The sequence below is a fragment of the Coregonus lavaretus genome (assembly GCF_964263955.1).
Source record: "Coregonus lavaretus genome assembly, chromosome: 20".
Classification (NCBI taxonomy): domain Eukaryota; kingdom Metazoa; phylum Chordata; class Actinopteri; order Salmoniformes; family Salmonidae; genus Coregonus; species Coregonus lavaretus.
The window spans coordinates 22,525,172-22,544,099 of NC_140007.1; the positions used below are offsets into that span (position 1 = coordinate 22,525,172).

At 41.0% G+C, this 18,928-nt stretch overlaps 1 protein-coding gene across 1 annotated transcript in view; it reads right to left on the reverse strand.

The window, feature by feature from the left end:
• Positions 1-4,059: 4,059 nt before the first annotated feature.
• cntn3a.1 (contactin 3a, tandem duplicate 1) overlaps positions 4,060-18,928 on the reverse strand; it is a gene marked incomplete at both ends in the record, with an annotated part of 90,129 nt that continues 75,260 nt past the window's right edge. Inside the window, 10 exons of the mRNA XM_084184167.1 lie at positions 4,060-4,151; positions 5,371-5,539; positions 5,869-5,981; positions 6,232-6,418; positions 7,976-8,091; positions 9,955-10,189; positions 10,598-10,668; positions 11,003-11,152; positions 11,354-11,512; positions 11,854-11,971. Of these exons, the coding sequence (XP_084040293.1) occupies positions 4,060-4,151; positions 5,371-5,539; positions 5,869-5,981; positions 6,232-6,418; positions 7,976-8,091; positions 9,955-10,189; positions 10,598-10,668; positions 11,003-11,152; positions 11,354-11,512; positions 11,854-11,971 (1,410 nt within the window). The remainder of the gene's footprint in view (positions 4,152-5,370; positions 5,540-5,868; positions 5,982-6,231; positions 6,419-7,975; positions 8,092-9,954; positions 10,190-10,597; positions 10,669-11,002; positions 11,153-11,353; positions 11,513-11,853; positions 11,972-18,928) is intronic.

An 18,928-nucleotide genomic window follows, 5' to 3' on the forward strand; every position in this document is an offset into this window, starting at 1 on the left:
AAATTTGCCAAATGGGCTACCTTTTAAATGAAACTAGTATTTTAGATAATGTTTGCATGATAAAGACATTCATTATGAAATTAAATTAAACCACTAGAATACCTACTGTATAGATACAAAGTTATAGTATTATACAAAGTAGAAGAGACCTTAACGCAGTATGAAATATCACAGTAGCTAGCTACATCAGTAAATGTCCAACATAGGCTATGGCCATGATTCAATCCGAGGCACGTTGTAGAGCCCTGTCGACAATGTGCCCATTAAAGCTAGAATTCTTAATGGTGAAACTGCAACGTCTGTTTGCGATATTACAACAACAAAGAAGTTACTTGAAACAATGAACACAGTTGTTTTCCCTTTGACATCATTGCATGCGCGATAGAACAGCAGCATATGTACTGCTTTATTTTTTATTTTTTTCTTGATGCACGACGCTCCCCCAGTGCTCCCCACCTCTGCTTCGTCGACAAAACTAAAACAATAACAACAGCCGTGGGGCAGACAGTGGCGCTGTTTCCCCCTATTGCGGATTCCACCTTTAAAGGCAATGTTCCCGCGGAGATCGCATTGATTGTAGCAGCTGTTGGATGTCTGCTCAATTGGAAATTATCTTTAAATGTAATGCGTTCCACAATGTGCTTCGGCTTGAATCCCGGCCTAGATGTCAGTGAAATGCAAAAGTCTGCATTATGTCTATTCTAACTGTAGACTCCATCTACAGGAAATTAAACTCTGTAACAGGAAAAAGGAAATGAAAGGTATTAGTATACAGTGTTTTCAATACAGAATGGGGGAAAAAAGACAATAACATAACAAATTCAGTCATGATAAGAGGGTTTGCCGATCCCGAGGTCCCACAACATGTACACATTGGGTTGACTCCATTAAATAATAGGAGTGCTGTAAAGCGCTATCACTGCACTTGAAGGGGCATACATAAGGCTCTCCATCCAACTACATACACATTTAACAACAACTATCATGACATTAGCAATTGCTAATGATTTTTATCCTGGTGGCGTTTATGCCATTTATCAGGGATGACTTACTGTATGTTATATGGATTGAAGTTTTTTATGGACATTTACCAGGCCTCTTGCAGTGATTATATGGCATTATAAATATAAGTCCTTATTTATCCTCCTTCAAGCAAAGTGTTCCAGTGATACCTGGAATCTCAATCCCTCATCTGCTTTTGGTGTGTTTTGGTCTGGTTATATTTTGTGTTTGAGGGATACCATGGGCTATGTTTACTACTGTATGAAAAGTGTGCTGTGATAATGTTTGGTAGTAGTGAGACTTTTGTATTTGTATGAAGGAACTACTTCCAACAGTTTTGTAATCAAGGATATACTTTAGATTAACTATGTGCCAGAAAGCCAACAAAATTATGTCACAAACATGATATGGTAAGACTAATGTATATGTCCTGTCATAGTATTACTTGTCAGGTACTCTCTTACAACACTGGTCATTTCTGACTGAGTCTAAGCTATACAGACGGAGTTAATGCATTTAGAGGAAAAAGCAAAGGTTGAACTGAATGTGCAATGTCAGGTTTATGACAAGTTAAAGTTGGCTTTGGGACACATAACTCAACTGTTACCAGGTGTGTGGTGTGTAACTGTTGAATCGCATTGGACAGCCGAGCTCCGTTTTTGCATTTATGTTTGATATCTTTTACAAATGACAGTGGCAAAATCAATGTGGGGGTTAGGAGTGGCGAAACCAATGTCAACAGCCATGCATTCCTTTGTACAGTATACTGAGGATTAAATTGGTTTCAGATAAGTGGCAATGTTACTACTGTACACTAGAGAGTTTCAATGAGCTCTAGATAGTTTGCGGTGCAGTCTGAATTGGGTGCATCTAGCATCAGTTTACCCTACCCAAGTCTTAACCTTAATCATGACCTTAGATCAGTGTCTAAGGGCAACTTCATCCTACATCCTACATGTTGAAGTACCCTGGCAACTTGGACAAGTAATCAAACCGGCCATGATTAATCAGAGGCGTTGGCGAGACCATCGCCCTGTGCCGAACCCTGATTGGATGACCTCTGGCTGACCTTGGAACCCTCCCAGACCCCTGTATAGTCCCCCTCTTCTCAGTTCACATCATGTTTGCTCTGTGCTGCTCCCCATTGCTTGGTGCTGTGTCTTTGCTGTACAGTGAACTTGCATTCCATACATTAATAAACGAATTGAAAAGAGCAAGACGAGAGTGCGATCCTCTGTTCGCTGTCCATGAATCACCCTTTTTTTGTTGTAGCATCCGTATTTCAACATATGATATCAGGACAATTTGTATACTGTTTGTTTGATTGTTTTTACATCGTCATATTTGTACAATATGGCACTGTATTTCACATAACCTCCCTAATGCCAAGACCTGTCTTTTCATGGCAAATATATAGCAAATATATATATTCTGAAGAGTACATATTTAACTTTTCAAAATGGTAGGCCTATACAGTGCCATACATCCAACATTAGAACAAATTGTTTGAACGTGTCCATCTGTATTCTCACTATTGCTATGGTAAATAATAATACATTAGATCAGATCACATTTCACCTCAGAAAGGAAGCAAACAAAATGTCATTATGTTTATTAAAAGCAGGTTGACCCATTAAAATATTCCAAGCCACTTACATTGACCACTTGCATGCCAAACAGCAGTTGACTGTAGGAATATGCACAATGTTCAGAAACTCAATAAGCACTGCCACTTCTTTTACAATGCAAGACATGAAAGACATAAGAAAAAAGGCTTATCTGAGCACTAATGATCAAACATGATCTAAAACATAAAATGGTCCAAAGGAACCATGTTCTCAATAAATAAAATTGGGATAATTTCTAATAAACAATATCTGGATACACAAATGTGATTCATAAATAATAGTAACAAGGTAATAATAATAACAATAAAAACAACAATAATAGACATAAGGCTCATTTTGGGACCTGAGGATTTCATACATACAGTGTACAAGAATTTGGCTCACACAGCTTAGCGTGGCTATTTATGCACTTGTAATGGAGGGAAAGGCAAAGAGGGAAAAGACATCCATCTATCAGCTTTCCACCACACTGTAGTTCAGACCAGAAGCCATTTTGGTGCTGACTGTCCTGCAGCTGCCAGTACTATGAGGCTGGGTGGATGGGAACCATGTTGGCTCAAAACGTTATCAGTTATACTGTATATAATAGTCCATATATAACGATATATGTGGTCCTCTGTCGCTCAGTTGGTAGAGAATTGCGCTTGCAACGGCAGGATAGTGGGTTCGATTCTTGGGACCATCCCATCCGTAAAATGTATGCACGCATGACTGTAAGTCGCTTTCGATAAAAGCATCTACTAAATGGCACATAATATTATATTTTATGTTATGTAAGAGTAAGTGCAGTCTCCAGGAAAAGGAACATAGGTCCCAAACTAGGCCATAACATGATGAGGTTTGTCAAGACCCCCTGGTAGTTGCAGGGGTCTCCAGTGAAACAAGAGGTTCTCTCTTCCTAACCTTTTCAGTACAGTAGGTGTCCTAGATACAGTCCTTGATGATTCAGGGAATGACAATCATCACTGCAGGTATGGGTCTCTTGAACGTAGCTTCATTTCACGTGTGTGAGATAATTCCCTTCACACTGACCAGAGTCGGTGGCATCTTAACTCGCCAGTTGTACCCTTATCAAAATGATGTTAGAAAGTAACAGTCTCCTTTTTTGGGACCCAAGCTCTCCCAGGGGTTCCTGAAACGTACACAGCTTCTTGTGCATCGTATCTCCTTGTCTTCATAAAGAAACGCTTTTGAGATTATCCATTTACGGAAAACATTTTAAAAAGACAGAAAGCGGTAACAACGTAATTTCAGCGTTTATCAACGCTGCTTATGTAACAACAGTTTCCAAGCTGGACTTACAATATCTCCCATGAAAGGTTGAGGGGAAATATATTTTCAACAAAGGGGGTACCTGTTAGAGGAAGAAGGTACATGGCCTCTTTGTCCAGTCTCCTCATGGAAAGCAGTGTGGTCCAGGAGCTGTTTGTCATAGGAACGTCCTGGCTGTGAAATAGAGTGCTAGCATATTGACCATGGATAACGCTGATGACTCGGGGGCTGCACCAATGGCCATTGAACCTGCAATAAAACCAGTAAAATCTAACAAGTTTCTTACAGGATATGCTGTTCAGAATGAAGTACAATTATATTCTAGACACTGAATCAGAGTTTGGGTAAATTCCATTTAAATTCAGGAGGTAAACTGAAATTCCAATTCCCAAAACGTCTCTAGCGCTTTGCATTACAGCACGGGAGAAAGTGGTAATAACATGGTAATAGTATGGTAACAATTTACGGTTACACACCATGAATGAGCAATATGTAACTAGCGCTGGAATTAAAGGGTTAAAGGTTAGAGGGAGTTTTGAAAAACAGATCCCTGTTACCATACTGTTTGTGAATTGTTAGCCCTCTATTACATATTTGGAGTATTACCCTAAAACAAGATTATAATTACACAGATATTAAGGGCTAACTGGGCAAAATAAGGTCTTCATGGTGACTAACAACTTGTTCCCATACTTTTACCATGTTATTAACACTGTGTCCCGTGCTGTAATGTAATGTAATTTCTCATAGAGATGCATTTTGGAAAATGTGAATTTGAATTTCCGTTTACTTCCTGAACTGACTGAAGTGGAATTGACCCCAACCCTGCACTGAATTAAGAATATCCTCACAAACACATGGTGAGTGATAGCACTGAGGTTGTCATGATGCACATCTAGTCTGCAATAAAGTTTTCCACCATGTTGTTACTGCTCAAATGTATCAGGAGGTGGCGCTGCTATACTGTATTTTGGATCAAAATGGTTAGACATCAGAAGGGCCCATTGTATTGGACTTGTTTGCATTTAATCCAATTAAAGCTTCACATGTATGATGATATAATGTTGCTCTTAAATCAATTCTGTTCTGTTCTTAATGTTATTTCAGTCATCTCAATTACAATTATTTACATGATCTCATACAACAAGTTGAATCAGTTGGCCCTCATAATAATTTTATAATTTGGTGGGTGCTTATATTTGTCCTATTTCACACATGTACAAGTGTGTATTATATGCATTTGTGAATTGGAAATGTGCTTTATGCATATCCCAACTCCCCATGAGACATCCTCGGGCAGTGGGGTCATGGCCAGGGTCAGACATTATCAACGGTGATCCTGGAGCAATTAGGGTTAAGTGCCTTGCTCAAGGGCACATCTTTTTCAACTTGTCAGCACGGGGATTCGAACTAGCAATATTTTGGTTACTGGCCCAACGCTCTAACCGTGTCAGGCAGAATATCTCACCTGCTATCCTGGGAATAGTGATTTGTCTACTGCTACTCCCCTCTCCTCCCTCGCTGAATGGTTTGATCTGGATGACATAGTCCTCGTTGACCGGTAGCGCCAGCTCCAGAGAAGTGGTGTTGGTTTCGACCACGTTGGGACGACTGTGTCTGTCCTTTGTGTACATCACCTGGAGAAATGTGACAACACAAATATAGTGAGGATCTGCACAACATAGCCTAGAGTGCACATACCGTATAAGAATCACTACGAGAATCAACCTCGTCATGGTCAGAAACACTGCTATGCTTATAATTTACTTTGCTTATAAGAATCAGTCTGTTCAGTCATCCAAGTTTGTTTTGATTCTTGTAAGAAGAGGAGTACTCTGTAAACCAATAAAAGTGCTGAACAACTCAACGTAGGTGAATAACCCTAGCACATAATGGATCATCTAATAAATAAGAAGAAAAAAAGCTCAACATCACAGAAATTTTAAATACGTGTTTACTCCCTTACTTTGTAACCAGTGACCTCGGACTCGTTCTCCAGAGCTCTGACATGATCCCATTTGAGGATGACCTTCGAGTTTGAGGTGTTCCACATGATCTTCACCGGTGCCTGGCTTGGGGCTGGAGGAAAATAAAACGGGAACACTGTATTTGGACAGTCCATCTATAGTTGCTGATGGTCTATTGATAGTTTGTTGGGGCATCTATAGATGGCCTATCCAAATGAAATGTATCCAAGACGACAGCCCAAAGAGTATTCAAACACAGCGAGTCAGGGTCAAGAGTTTTTTTTTTTCATGAGAGAGGTGGGGGGGTGGGCTCTATGGAGTGGATGCATGCAGGTATCCTTGAATGTAGGTTTTGTACTTACGTGGTTTCTTGGTGGTGACATTGACTGTGGCACAGTGAGGGCCCACCCCGGCGCTGTTGTAGGCTCGGAGGGAGATAAAGTAGGTTCTGCCGCCCTCCAGGCCTCTGATCACCACAGACGTCTGGTTACCCATGGTCCTGATCACACTGGCTGTCTCCTGTCTCTCCCTCTCACCCCAGTACCTCAGCTACAGTTCAAAACACACCATTGGGCCAGTCAACACTACAGGTCAACATCACTGATATGTAATCAAATGTATTTTTAAAGCACATAAACTCCCCAGTAGGAGGAAACCTAGAGAAGAACCCATCTTCCTCAGGCTGTACAGGGTAGAAGTTAAGAGTATATAACCATCAAGGCAGGATAGTTTCTCACGTCAGAGTATTCATATGCTTGTCTAAGGCTGTGGTCACATTAGGATTTTGTGTTCGAATATTTGGGATGGAACCAATACTTTTTCAATGGGAATCATCTGTTGCCCGATGAATGACAACAGAGATGATTGTCTGCCAAAGAAAAAAAAAAAAACGACTTCCCTTATAGACTCTGTTTTTAAAGTTAATCCTTATATCAAAGGCTTGGTCTATATGTTATTAAACTCGCACAATCTGGAATACCTGGACTCTCTTAAGAACCAATGGGAAAAGGATTTAGGTGAACAACTTTCAGATGAAATTTGGCAGAGTATGCTTCAGAGAATCCATTCTTCATCTATATGTCTAAGACATGCTGTAATTCAATTTAAAATATACTGAACAAAAATATCAACGCAATATGCAATAATTTCAATGATTTTACTGAGTTACAGTTCATATAAGGAAATCAGTCAATTGAAATAAATAAATTAGGCCCTAATCTATGGATTAATTCTAAACAGCTATGGGCAACATGCTGGCATTTACGACTCTTCTAGCTAGACGTCTTATACTATTTAAGTGGAAGGATCGGTTTCCTTCTACTTTTAGCCATTGGATAAAGGAAGTTACGCAACATCTCAAGCTAGAGAAAATGCGCTACTCCATTAGGGGATCTGCTATTACATTTTATAATATCTGGCAACCTTTCCTATCCTTTGTAGAAGACATGGACCCAGCTAATTTCACAACTCCATAAACCAACCCAAATTAGAATTTGTATCACTATTTTTACTCTTCTTTACTTTTTGTTTGATTATATCTTTGTTTTGTTTGTTATTTGATTATATTACTCCAATTATATATCATGCCAGCTTTAACTCTGGTTTTGGGGTGGGGCTCTGTTGGAGCATGAGGGGTTGGGGTGGGTTTCATCTGGTAGGGGATCCGTGTATGCTTTGCCCTCTACCTGTTCTGTCTGTATTATCTGTATAATCATTCAAAATTCCAAATAAAAAAACCTTTGAGAAAATAGTTGACCTGAGTTGTACTAATGACGGACAAAAACGGACAATGATGTACATCATATACGATTTCATCCATGTTCATGCGTCTCAGTGTGGCTGTACGCTAATTAATACCATACACAAAAAATGTATGCACGCATGACTGTAAGTCGCTTTGGATAAAAGCGTCTGCTAAATGGCATATTATTATTATTATTAATAGTTGTTCAGACAGGATAGGGTGTTGATTTAATCAACATAAATGTAACAATTCAATGAGGGCTAATAATGGATAGTCCATTGATCTTGTACGAAGAGAAATACTGAAGAGGTGTCAATCTTTCAATTTTATGTCTATGATGTCCAGTGTGTTTGGGCTCTGACCTCGTAGCCCAGGATGCGTCTCCTGTTGTTGCTCCAGGGCAGGGCCTTCCAGGTGGCCTCCATCTCCGATGCCGACACACTCCTGGCCCGCACCCTACCTGGGGCTCTGCTGGGCTCTAGGGTCACATGCATGCACACGCGCACACACACACACACACACACACACACACACAGTGAATGTGTAACTACTGATAGCTGACAATAAGAAATACAGTGCATATAGAAAGTCTACACCCCCTTGAACTTTTTTTTTTTTTTTGCCGTTACAAAGTAGGATTGAAATATATTTTGTAATTGATCTACACAAAATACTTCATAATGTCAAAGTGAAGTGAAGATTCTACACATTTTTACAAATTAAAATAAAGTTGTTGTATAAGTATTCACCCCCTTTGTTTAGGCAAGCCTAAATTAGTTCAGAAGTAAAATGTGGGGCCTCCCAAATGGTGCAGCAGTCTAAGGCACTGCATAGCAGTGTTGCGGTGTCACTACAGGCTGTGTCACAACCGGCCGTGACCGGGAGTCCCATAGGGCGGCGCACAATTGGCCCAGCGTCGTCCGGGTTAGGGGAGGGTTTGGCCGGGGGGACTTTACTTGGCTCATCGCGCTCTAGTGACTCCTTGTGGCGGGCCGGGCGCCTGTAAGCTGACTTCAGGTCGTCAGTTGAACTGTGTTTCCTCCGACACGTTGGTGCGGCTGGCTTCCTGGTTAAGCGAGCGGGTGTTAAGAAGTGCGGCTTGGCGGGTCATGTTTCAGAGGACGCATGACTCGACCTTCGCCTCTCCCAGTTGGGGGAGTTGCAGTGATGAGACAAGATCGTAATTGGATCGCAATTGGATATCACGAAATTGGGGAGTAAAATATATATTTTTGTGCTTAACAAATCACATAATAAGTTATATGGACTCCATCTGTGTGAAATAATAGGGGTTGACATGATTTTTGAATGACTATCCCTTCCTCTGTCCCCATACATTCATCATATGTAAGGTCCCTCAGTCAAGTATTGAATTTCAAGCACAGATTCAACTACAAAGACCAGTGAGCTTTTTGAAAGCCTCATAAAGAAGGGCAGTGATTGGTAGATGGTTAACAATAACAAATTAGACATCAAATATATTTTTAAGTATGGTCAAGTTAATAATTATGCTGTGGGTGATGTATTAAACTGGGGAGTTTTTCAGGATGAAAAGAAATGGTATAGGCAAAATGAAAATATCCTAGAGGATAACCTGCTTCAGTCTGCTTTACACCAGACACTGGGAGAGGAATTCACCTTTCAGCAGGACAATAACACAAAGCCAAATCTACACTGGAGTTGCTTACCAAAAAGACAGTTTTGACTTAAATATGCTTGAAAATCTATGGCAAGACTTGAAAATTGCTGTCTAGCCATGATCCCAAACACCTTGGCGGAGCTTGAAGAATTCTAAAAAGAATAATGGGCAAATATTGCGCATCACAGGTGTGCAAAGCTCTTATGAAACTTACCGAAAAAGACTCACAGCTGTAATCACTGCCAAAGGTGTTTCTAGCATGTATTGACTCAGGGGGATGAATACTTATCTAATCAAGGTATATTAGTGTATTCTTTTTCATTAATATTAAAAAATAATTAGAATTTGTCTTCCACTTTGACATTACCGAGTATTTTGTGCAGATAGTTGACAAACAAATTACAATTAAATCAATTTTAATCCCACTTTGTAACAAAATAAAATGTGAAGAAATCCAAGGGGGTTGTAGACTTTCTATAGCCACTGTAAATATAGCATCTGAAATTAAAAGGTGTACTCAGCTGGGTCTGGCATCACTTAAACTTAAAACAATGGCATCCTATTAGTGTTGAAACCTGTAGAGGTATTGATGGATTTCAGAATTCTAGAGTTATATAGAACATCTCAATAACGTAAAAAAAAACTACATTTTCACTTAATTCATTCCCTAAACAAATACCAGGGTCTGGCAGTGTACTGTACCTTCCTCTGCAGAGTAGATGGTGGTCACCGGCCCAAAGGGTCCCTCCCCTTTGTTATTGTACACGCCCACTTTCACATGAAAAGGAGAGAAGGGAGCGATGCTCTCGTTCTTGAAGATGTATCTGGAGGCGTCCGGGGAGGTGACTGCAGCCTGCATCCAGCCCTGAGCCCCCTGAGGTCGGAAGGCTACCACATAGCCAAATCCTGGGCCATTCTGTAGCTCTTCAGGGACAGGCTGCAGAAAGAGGTGAAAACACAAACGTACATCAGTGCATTCACATAATACACATGTAACTTCTAATACTACCAGGCAGACCGAAACTGTACTTTGCTGGCTCGTATAAAACATTTTCACATTGTCCTTTTCAGCATGGTTCTAGCAACTTTGGTGAATGTGTAACCAGGCCAGCTCAATATAGCTTGGATTGGCCCAGTAGTGTAAAAAGTCCTATAGGCACAACCTGCATGCTCTGAAAAACACTTGCAGCCAGAGAATGGGTTATGTTTGATTCATAATTTATTTCAACATATCATTTGGTGCACTTTGTTATGAATCTGTATGACTTTACCAATCAAGCTGATCATCTTTATTAGTAGTGGTATACCACTGGTATTTTGAGGTGTTGGGAACTGTTCACTTTACCTCCCAAGTGATGACAAGCTCTGAGCGACCACCACCACCTCCGTTCACTCTGGATGGTGTGATCTTGGGAGCTGCAAAATCAAGGGTGTTTGTTTTCATAGAGAAACTTCAATGTCTGCATGCCTCCTAGTATCTTCATGGCAAAACATCTGTCAATTAAAGCTGTTCATTGTTGGGGTCACCCAACAGTTTTCACACAAAATATCCTCCTCATCATCAATCATCAACATCCCAGTGGAAATATGCTTGTACTGTACCTCTTGCACTTTCCTATAATATTGCATTAATAATATTGCATCACAACTTGAATGTAAACAAACAATTCATTGAATAAAATGGCAAGAATTATAGTACAGTATTCAGTATTCATCGTTGTGTTGGGAGCTATGTGGAGCAGATACATACGCATGTCTTTGGTCCGGGCTTTTTTGGAAGGTTTGCTGGGCTCTCCTGTTCCGATGGCGTTGGTTGCCAGCACTCTGAACTCATACTCCACCCACGGACTGAGGTCAATGACAGTGGCTGTCAGCTGTTTGCCCCCAAGAAGTTCAGGAACTAACCCGGACAACAAATAGCCTTTAATTAGCATGTTGCAGGCTCTTCTAGTGCTATATAAATACAGTCTATAACTTTGTGTGCTAATTGTGATGATGTATCTTGAATCTTGATTATGTTGTGAGTGCATTTTTCAATTTACTATACAGTATGCGTGATAGATAAAGATAGGCACAAAGATGCACTCGCGTACACACACACCTGTGATGACTCCCTGCCAGCCCAGGGAAAAAGTTGTGCGGGCCTGGATGTTGTGGGTGAGGACTGGGCTGTGGTTGTCAGGACCTGGTCCCCAGGACAGAGACGCTGTGCTGTCTGTCATCTCTGTCACCTGGAAGTCCACAGGTGGGCCTGGAGCTCCTGGAAAGAACGTAATCACAGCATCAACTTAGTTGATCAAAATGAGATATAAAGTACTGTATATTCTACACATACATTTTAATTATTTATTTATTTATTTATTAATTAAAATGTAGCAGTCATGATTCAAAAACAAGCTTACGAAGAGGTCTAAACAGTATGGGATGATTATTGGAGAGTAGGAGAACCCAAGGTTCCAGGTTTAATTCTAAACCTTCCATTTGCTACATTAGTGGCAAAAGTGGCATTTCACAATTCAAATTCAAAAACAAAATATTGACTGGATCCTAAAACAGATCAATGAGACATTTTGTGCTACTGGTGCTCCAGCATAGCCATACCTCTAACTACCACATCGGTGGCGATGGAGACACTGTCCACCTTGGTCTGGACAGCACAGGTATACTTCCCAGCATGCCTCAGCTGAATGTTACGGATCATGATGTCACCGGCTGAGCGCTGTCCATAAGGAATGTAATTCATGAGCAGTAAGGAAAATGTTAGAATTCTAGAAAAAGATATCCAATAAAAAGCCCTTCTTCAAATACGAGCAGGATGAGAGTACACTCGATTGGTTCTGTGTTCAATATATGAGGTGAAAGTCATGATAAAAGTCAAAGGCCTTCAGTAGAAACTGCTGAATAGTTCAGACCGTTTAAAGAAGACAGTTTCTACCTGAGAGAATGAAAAGGCTATTTTCAGTCCCATTCCTTTTACTCCTTTCTGTTTCTAATTGTCAGCTGCAAGACATGCTGACCTTTAAAGCTGCTCCACTGTACTTAAAAGTGTGACTTTTGTCACATAGATAAGATTGAGGTCAAGATTTCCAAAGGTTTCAGACCGTAGAACATTTGTGAGGAGATCATTTTTGCCTAGCATTAGCTCACACTAACTATGCTCTGGGATGATTTCTTGTTATTGGGCCTCAAGATACCCAAGTTACAATGTAGTTGTAAGTAACTCATGTGGTGGGCGGCACTTGCAGTTTTTCTAGATTGCTTGAACACTGTGAAGGAAACTGGGATCCATGTGAGTGAAACTGGGATCCACATGGCCAATACAATAATGATAAACACTTTTTTGCATAACAGTATACACAACTCTCTATCACAAAACACTTTTTACAAAACAGTAGACACAACGCTCTATCACAAACCACTTTTTACAAAACAGTATACAGAACTCTCTATCACAAAACACTTTTTACAAAACAGTAGACACAACTCTCTCCATAAGACACAAAAATCTATGGTGTAAAGTATGTCAATCAAAATTAAATCATTTTTTCACGGTCAATAACAATTACTTCCATAATGTATATCTTTACCACCAACATGTAAAACCCTTTGCATAATTGTTAACCTCACAATCAGTCCATAAGTATATATTAAATAGTTCACCGACCAGTAGTTTGGTTTTCCATGGGTTATAAACTAGATCATATTGTAATTTTTTATATTGGCAGCTGTTTTATAGGGAAAATATTAAATGTGATGTACAGTATATAAAAACATATGGCCTTACATGAAAAGGAAATTTAATTGAACAGTCATTTCAGTCCTTACTTTTTACAGTGATTGTGTTTACTCTACTTCAGTCACTTTCACACTTAGAACATATCATCTCTGTTTTTTGGGAATTACTTTCAATATTACTGTATTCCATGTTGCTTTTTCAGAGGCCTCATCATGTTTTACATAGCAGGGCTTTGTCAGCCAAGTCTAGTCACAGCATATACAGTAGGCCTAACTACCTCACAGTATTTGGTTTGTAGTACCATAACTACCTGTTTCTCAATCACATACAATATTCTTTTTTTTACTGTGGCCAAATGTATCCAAATACATTTTCCAAACTTCTGATTACTTTCTTGCCTTTGTATCTGGATTGCATATCTTAGACGTCCTTTTGCAAAATTATAAATACAAATGGCATCAGTGGATACAAAATTCACTGTTAAGTGTTTTGTTCGTAGAATATGAACACATTTTCATCAGAAGAGAAATGTGTGCATATGTGTTCACTGTTTTCAGCAATCAGTTACAGTTTTTGCCCATTGCTTATACACTAAAACCGAATGCTTAGACCAAAGCCTCAATACCTAAACTTCTTGTAGCATACCTTAAACACAGTGTAACCATAGCTTAAACACAATGTAAACGTTGCACTTTGTTTGCAATTCTGTTACACACTTATTGCGAAACACTACACACGTTTTCTTACATTAGACACTTTGTTCAAAAACGAAATCACCTGTTATCATTGGGAAAACACTCTGTTCAAAATGCAAAACTCATCTGGCAATTGTATGCACTTACATACACACCTGAAAACACTTACACAGAAAACAGAACACCAATCAGTCTGAGCCTTAGCACTACAAATAGGCCTCAGGTAAGCCATTTTTAGAACTTTGCAAGCATGGAGGCAATGAGAGTCAGAGTAAGAGGAGGACAAAGAGAGAGAGGAGTCGGATGTGGAAGAGGACGTGGACCAGTGCGGAGACGTATATCAGATGACATCAGGGCTACTCTGGTGGACCATGTGATAAATCATGGCCTGTCCATGAGGGAGGCTGGGCAAAGAGTCCACCCTAACCTCAGTCGCTACACAGTAGCATTGATGATAAGGACATTCCGACTGGAGAACAGGTATATCTTCAAGTTTCTACTACAGACTGTACCTACTGTATGTGTCACATGATTCTGTATCATACTACAGTATTACTGTACTAACTATACTATACAAAAATGGGTAGTGCTGTGAAGTACTGTATATGTAAAGGAATACCATTGTGATGTTGCAGTACTGTGTACAGTTTGAAAGTACAGTATGTGAAAAATAACCTAACCAATGACATCTTGTGGTGGCATTTTCTACAGAATGGTTGGACGACCTCCTGAAGGTGGAAGGGAACGGCTCTTCACTCAACAACAAGAGCTTGCCATCATTGAAATGGTGCGAGAAAATAATGCAATCCGACTTCGTTGCAAATGGAAATGAATTCAACAATATCAACAGGGTCAGCATTTCTACACTAAGTCGCATCCTACAGAAACATAACTTTAGAATGAAGCAGCTGTACAGGGTGCCATTTGAGAGGAACAGTGTCAGGGTCAAGGATCTGCGCCATGATTATGTGCAGGTATGTGTCACTTTACTTTACATACTATATATTGTGATGTGGGAATGAGGGTTTATGCTGCCACCTGCCCTGCCTGTAGCTTGTAGTTTTTGTCTATACTCACCCAACCCAGCCCCTACTTGTGTGAAAATATAGACATTGTAGTTACTGTATGTGTTTTCAGTAACACTATTCAATATTTTCTGTTACAGACAGTTCTGGAGTTTGATGCCGCCGAACTGCCGCATGAGTTCATCTACGTGGATGAGGCAGGCTTCAATCTGGCCAAAACCAGGCGTCGGGGCCGTAACATAGTTGGACAAAGGGCTGTTGTAAATGTCCCTGGGCAGCGTGGGGGAAATATCACCTTGTGTGCTGCAATTAGTGTCCAAGGAGTCCTGCATCATCATGCCACTCTAGGTCCCTACAATACAGGACAGATCATTGCATTTCTAGATGCACTACATGCAGTTGTGCAGGACAGACCACAGCAGCCCAGGTTTGTTGTCATCTGGGATAATGTTAGTTTCCACCGGGCTGCTCTGGTCCGAGATTGGTTCAACAACCATAATAATTTCACAGTTTTATACCTGCCCCCTTACAGCCCCTTTCTAAATGCAATCTAGGAATTCTTTTCAGCGTGGCGGTGGAAAGTATATGATCGGCAACCACATGCCCGCATGACTCTTCTGCAAGCAATGGAAGACGCATGTGGAGACATTGAGGTGGGATCAATCCAAGGGTGGATTCGGCACACAAGTCGATTTTCAAAAACAGAACTCTGTGGCCTTTTGTAAAACAGAAAATGCATTTGTTTTATGTGCTGTAGTTGCCTTCTAAAAACATTCATCAAACCTATAAAATGTTGTCAAAATTGCAAATAACTTCATCAAAAGAACACGACTGGGAGAGGCTATACGGACACTACTGGTGGACAAATCGATGGTGTATATTGCACTGCTGAGAGCTGAGTGAACCAAATCACACTGACCATCTTTCTTTGGCCAAATACAGTGTTTCATTTTGGCATATATGTGAGTTGTTAATCTCCAAGTGCTATGTCTGATTGGCTTGTGTGTTGAGTTTTGACATAATGAGCCAAATTCTGCAAAAAGTGTGTAAGCAATAGGCAAAAACTGTAATACTAGTGCAGAAAATTCTAAATCACTCCATTACTGCTATTTCATATACAATATAGGGAAATATTTAGGCAATGGGGACACTGTAATTTTAGGATTTTTTACAACATTGCGAACATGCAGAGAATGAAGTTGAGTTACTCTAATGCAACTTTGGGTTAGTCCTATGTAGTAATTTACAACATTGTGACCATCCATTACAGAGCTTTGCTTTGGTGTGGTCTATACATTATTATCAGTTGTGTTCCTCAACTGTACTTACAGTTTTGATCATCCTGATTTAGTGACTGCAAAGAAAATATGTTGCTTTTTTTAAAGAGAGACTAACTTTCTGTTGTGTCAGCTTGACTCAAGAGGAATGCACTGTTGTGTTTATCTTTTTGCAGGCAGTCGTGTTGGGAGAAGCTATACGAATAATCCCGGTGGACAAATCAATGACGTAAAGAGCCGAGTGAACCGAATCACACAGACCAATTTTCTTTGGCCAAAGACAGAACGGACTGTCATGCATAAATATTTGCGTATAAACCATACGACTTGGCTATTTAATATACAATAAAAAAAACTCACCACTTGAACTCGCGACTTAACTTCCCTGTCAAAGAAGACGCAGGGAAGAATGAATTCCTGCATGACAGTCCGTTCGGTATTTGGCCAAAGAAAGATGGTCAGTGTGATTTGGTTCACTCAGCTCTCAGCAGCGCAATATACGCCATCGATTTGTCCACCAATAGCCCCTCCCAGTCGTGTTCTTTTGATGAAGTTATTTGCAATTTTGACAACATTTTATAGGTTTGATGAATGTTTTTAGAAGGCAACTACAGCACATAAAACAAATGCATTTTCTGTTTTGCAAAAGGCCACAGAGTTCTGTTTTTGAAAATCGACATTGTTCCAAGAAATGCTTGTACAGTTGTGGTTAAAAGTTTTGAGAATGACACAAATATTAATTTGGCAATTTGCATATACTCCAGAATGTCATGAAGAGTGATCAGATGAATTGCAATTAATTGCAAAGTCCCTCTTTGCCATGAAAATGAACTTAATCCCAAAAAAACATTTCCACTGCATTTCAGCCCTGCCACAAAAGGACCAGCTGACATCATGTCAGTGATTCTCTCGTTAACACAGGTGAGAGTGTTGACGAGGACAAGGCTGGAGATCACTCTGTCATGCTGATTGAGTTAGAATAACAGACTGGAAGCTTTAAAAGGAGGGTGGTGCTTGAAATCATTGTTCTTCCTCTGTTAATGTCACGATCGTTGTAAGAGGCAGACCAAGGCGCAGCGTGATAGGCGTACATCTTTTAATGAGTACTTTACACAAATAACAAAACAACAAAACGATACGTGAAGTCTACAGGTTCACCAACACAAACCTATACAGAACAAGATCCCACAAATAACTAGTGCCAACAGGATGCCTAAGTATGGTTCCCAATTAGAGACAACGAGAATCAGCTGCCTCTGATTGGGAACCACCCTGGCCAACATAGAAAACACGAACTAGAACACAACATAGAAAATCACACATAGAAAATCCACACCCTGGCTCAACATATAAGAGTCCCCAGAGCCAGGGCGTGACAGTTAACCATGGTTACCTGCAAGGAAACATGTGCCGTCATCATTGCTTTGCACAAAAAGGGCTTCACAGGCAAGGATATTGCTGCTAGTAAGATTGCACCTAAATCAACCATTTCAAGGAGAGAGGTTCAATTGTTGTGAAGAAGGCTTCAGGGCGCCCAAGAAATTCCAGCAAACGCCAGGACCGTCTCCTAAAGTTGATTCAGCTGCGGGATCGGGGCACCACCAGTGCAGAGCTTGCTCAGGACTGGCAGCAGGCAGGTGTGAGTGCATCTGCACGCACAGTGAGGTGAAGACTTTTGGAGGATGGCCTGGTGTCAAGAAGGGCAGCGAGGAAGCCACTTCTCTCCAGGAAAAACATCAGGGACAGACTGATATTCTGTAAAAGGTACAGGGATTGGACTGCTGAGGACTGGGGTAAAGTCAATTTTCTCTGATGAATCCCCTTTCCGATTGTTTGGGGCATCCGGAAAAAAGCTTGTCCGGAGAAGACAAGGTGAGCGCTACCATCAGTCCTGTGTCATGCCAACAGTAAAGCATCCTGAGACCATTCATGTGTGGGGTTGCTTCTCAGCCAAGGGAGTGGGCTCACTCACAATTTTGCCTAAGAACACAGCCATGAATAAAGAATGGTACCAACACATCCTCCGAGAGCAACTTCTCCTAACCATCCATGAACAGTTTGGTGACGAACAATGCCTTTTCTAGCATGATGGAGCACCTTGCCATAAGGCAAAAGTGATAACCAGGAAACTCCCCAGACCTTAATCCCATTGAGAACTTGTGGTCAATCCTCAAGAGGCGGGTGGACAAACAAGGGTGGACAAACAAAAACCCACAAATTCTGACAAACTCCAAGCATTGATTATGCAAGAATGGGCTGCCATCAGTCAGGATGTGGCCCAGAAGTTAATTGACAGTGTCACGATCGTCAGGGAGAGACCAATGCGCAGCGTGTTGAACGAACATGGTATTTATTATCTTCAGTGATAACATACACAACCAACAAAACAATAAACGACTCGTAACGTCCAACGGTAAAAATGACCAACTGGAACAAGAACCCACAAACACAAAGGGAAAACAGACAGTTTAAATATGGCTCCCAATCAGAGACAACCAACGACAGCTGACACTCGTTGCCTCTGATTGGGAGTCACTCTGGCCAACCTAGAAATAAAACACAACAGAACTACCAACATAGAAATAAACACATAGAATGAACACACCCTGGCTCAACATATAGAGTCCCAGAGCCAGGGTGTGACAGTACCCCCCCCTAAAGGCGCGGACTGCGACCGCGCCTCAACTTGAACAAAACAGGGGAGGGCTGGGTGGGCATACCTCCTCGGCGGCGGTTCTGGCTCCGGCCTTGCCCACCACCCTCCAATAAACCCCCCATAGCGCCCCTGGTCCAGTCTGGCCCCGCTGGCTGGAGCTGAACTGGACTTAGCAGGAGCGGTTAGCTTCAGCTCCGTAGTGGAGCAGTTGACCGGTACCTTACCAGGCACCGGTGACCCAGGCACGGGTTGTGCTGGACTGACGACGCGCACCCCTGGCTTGGTGC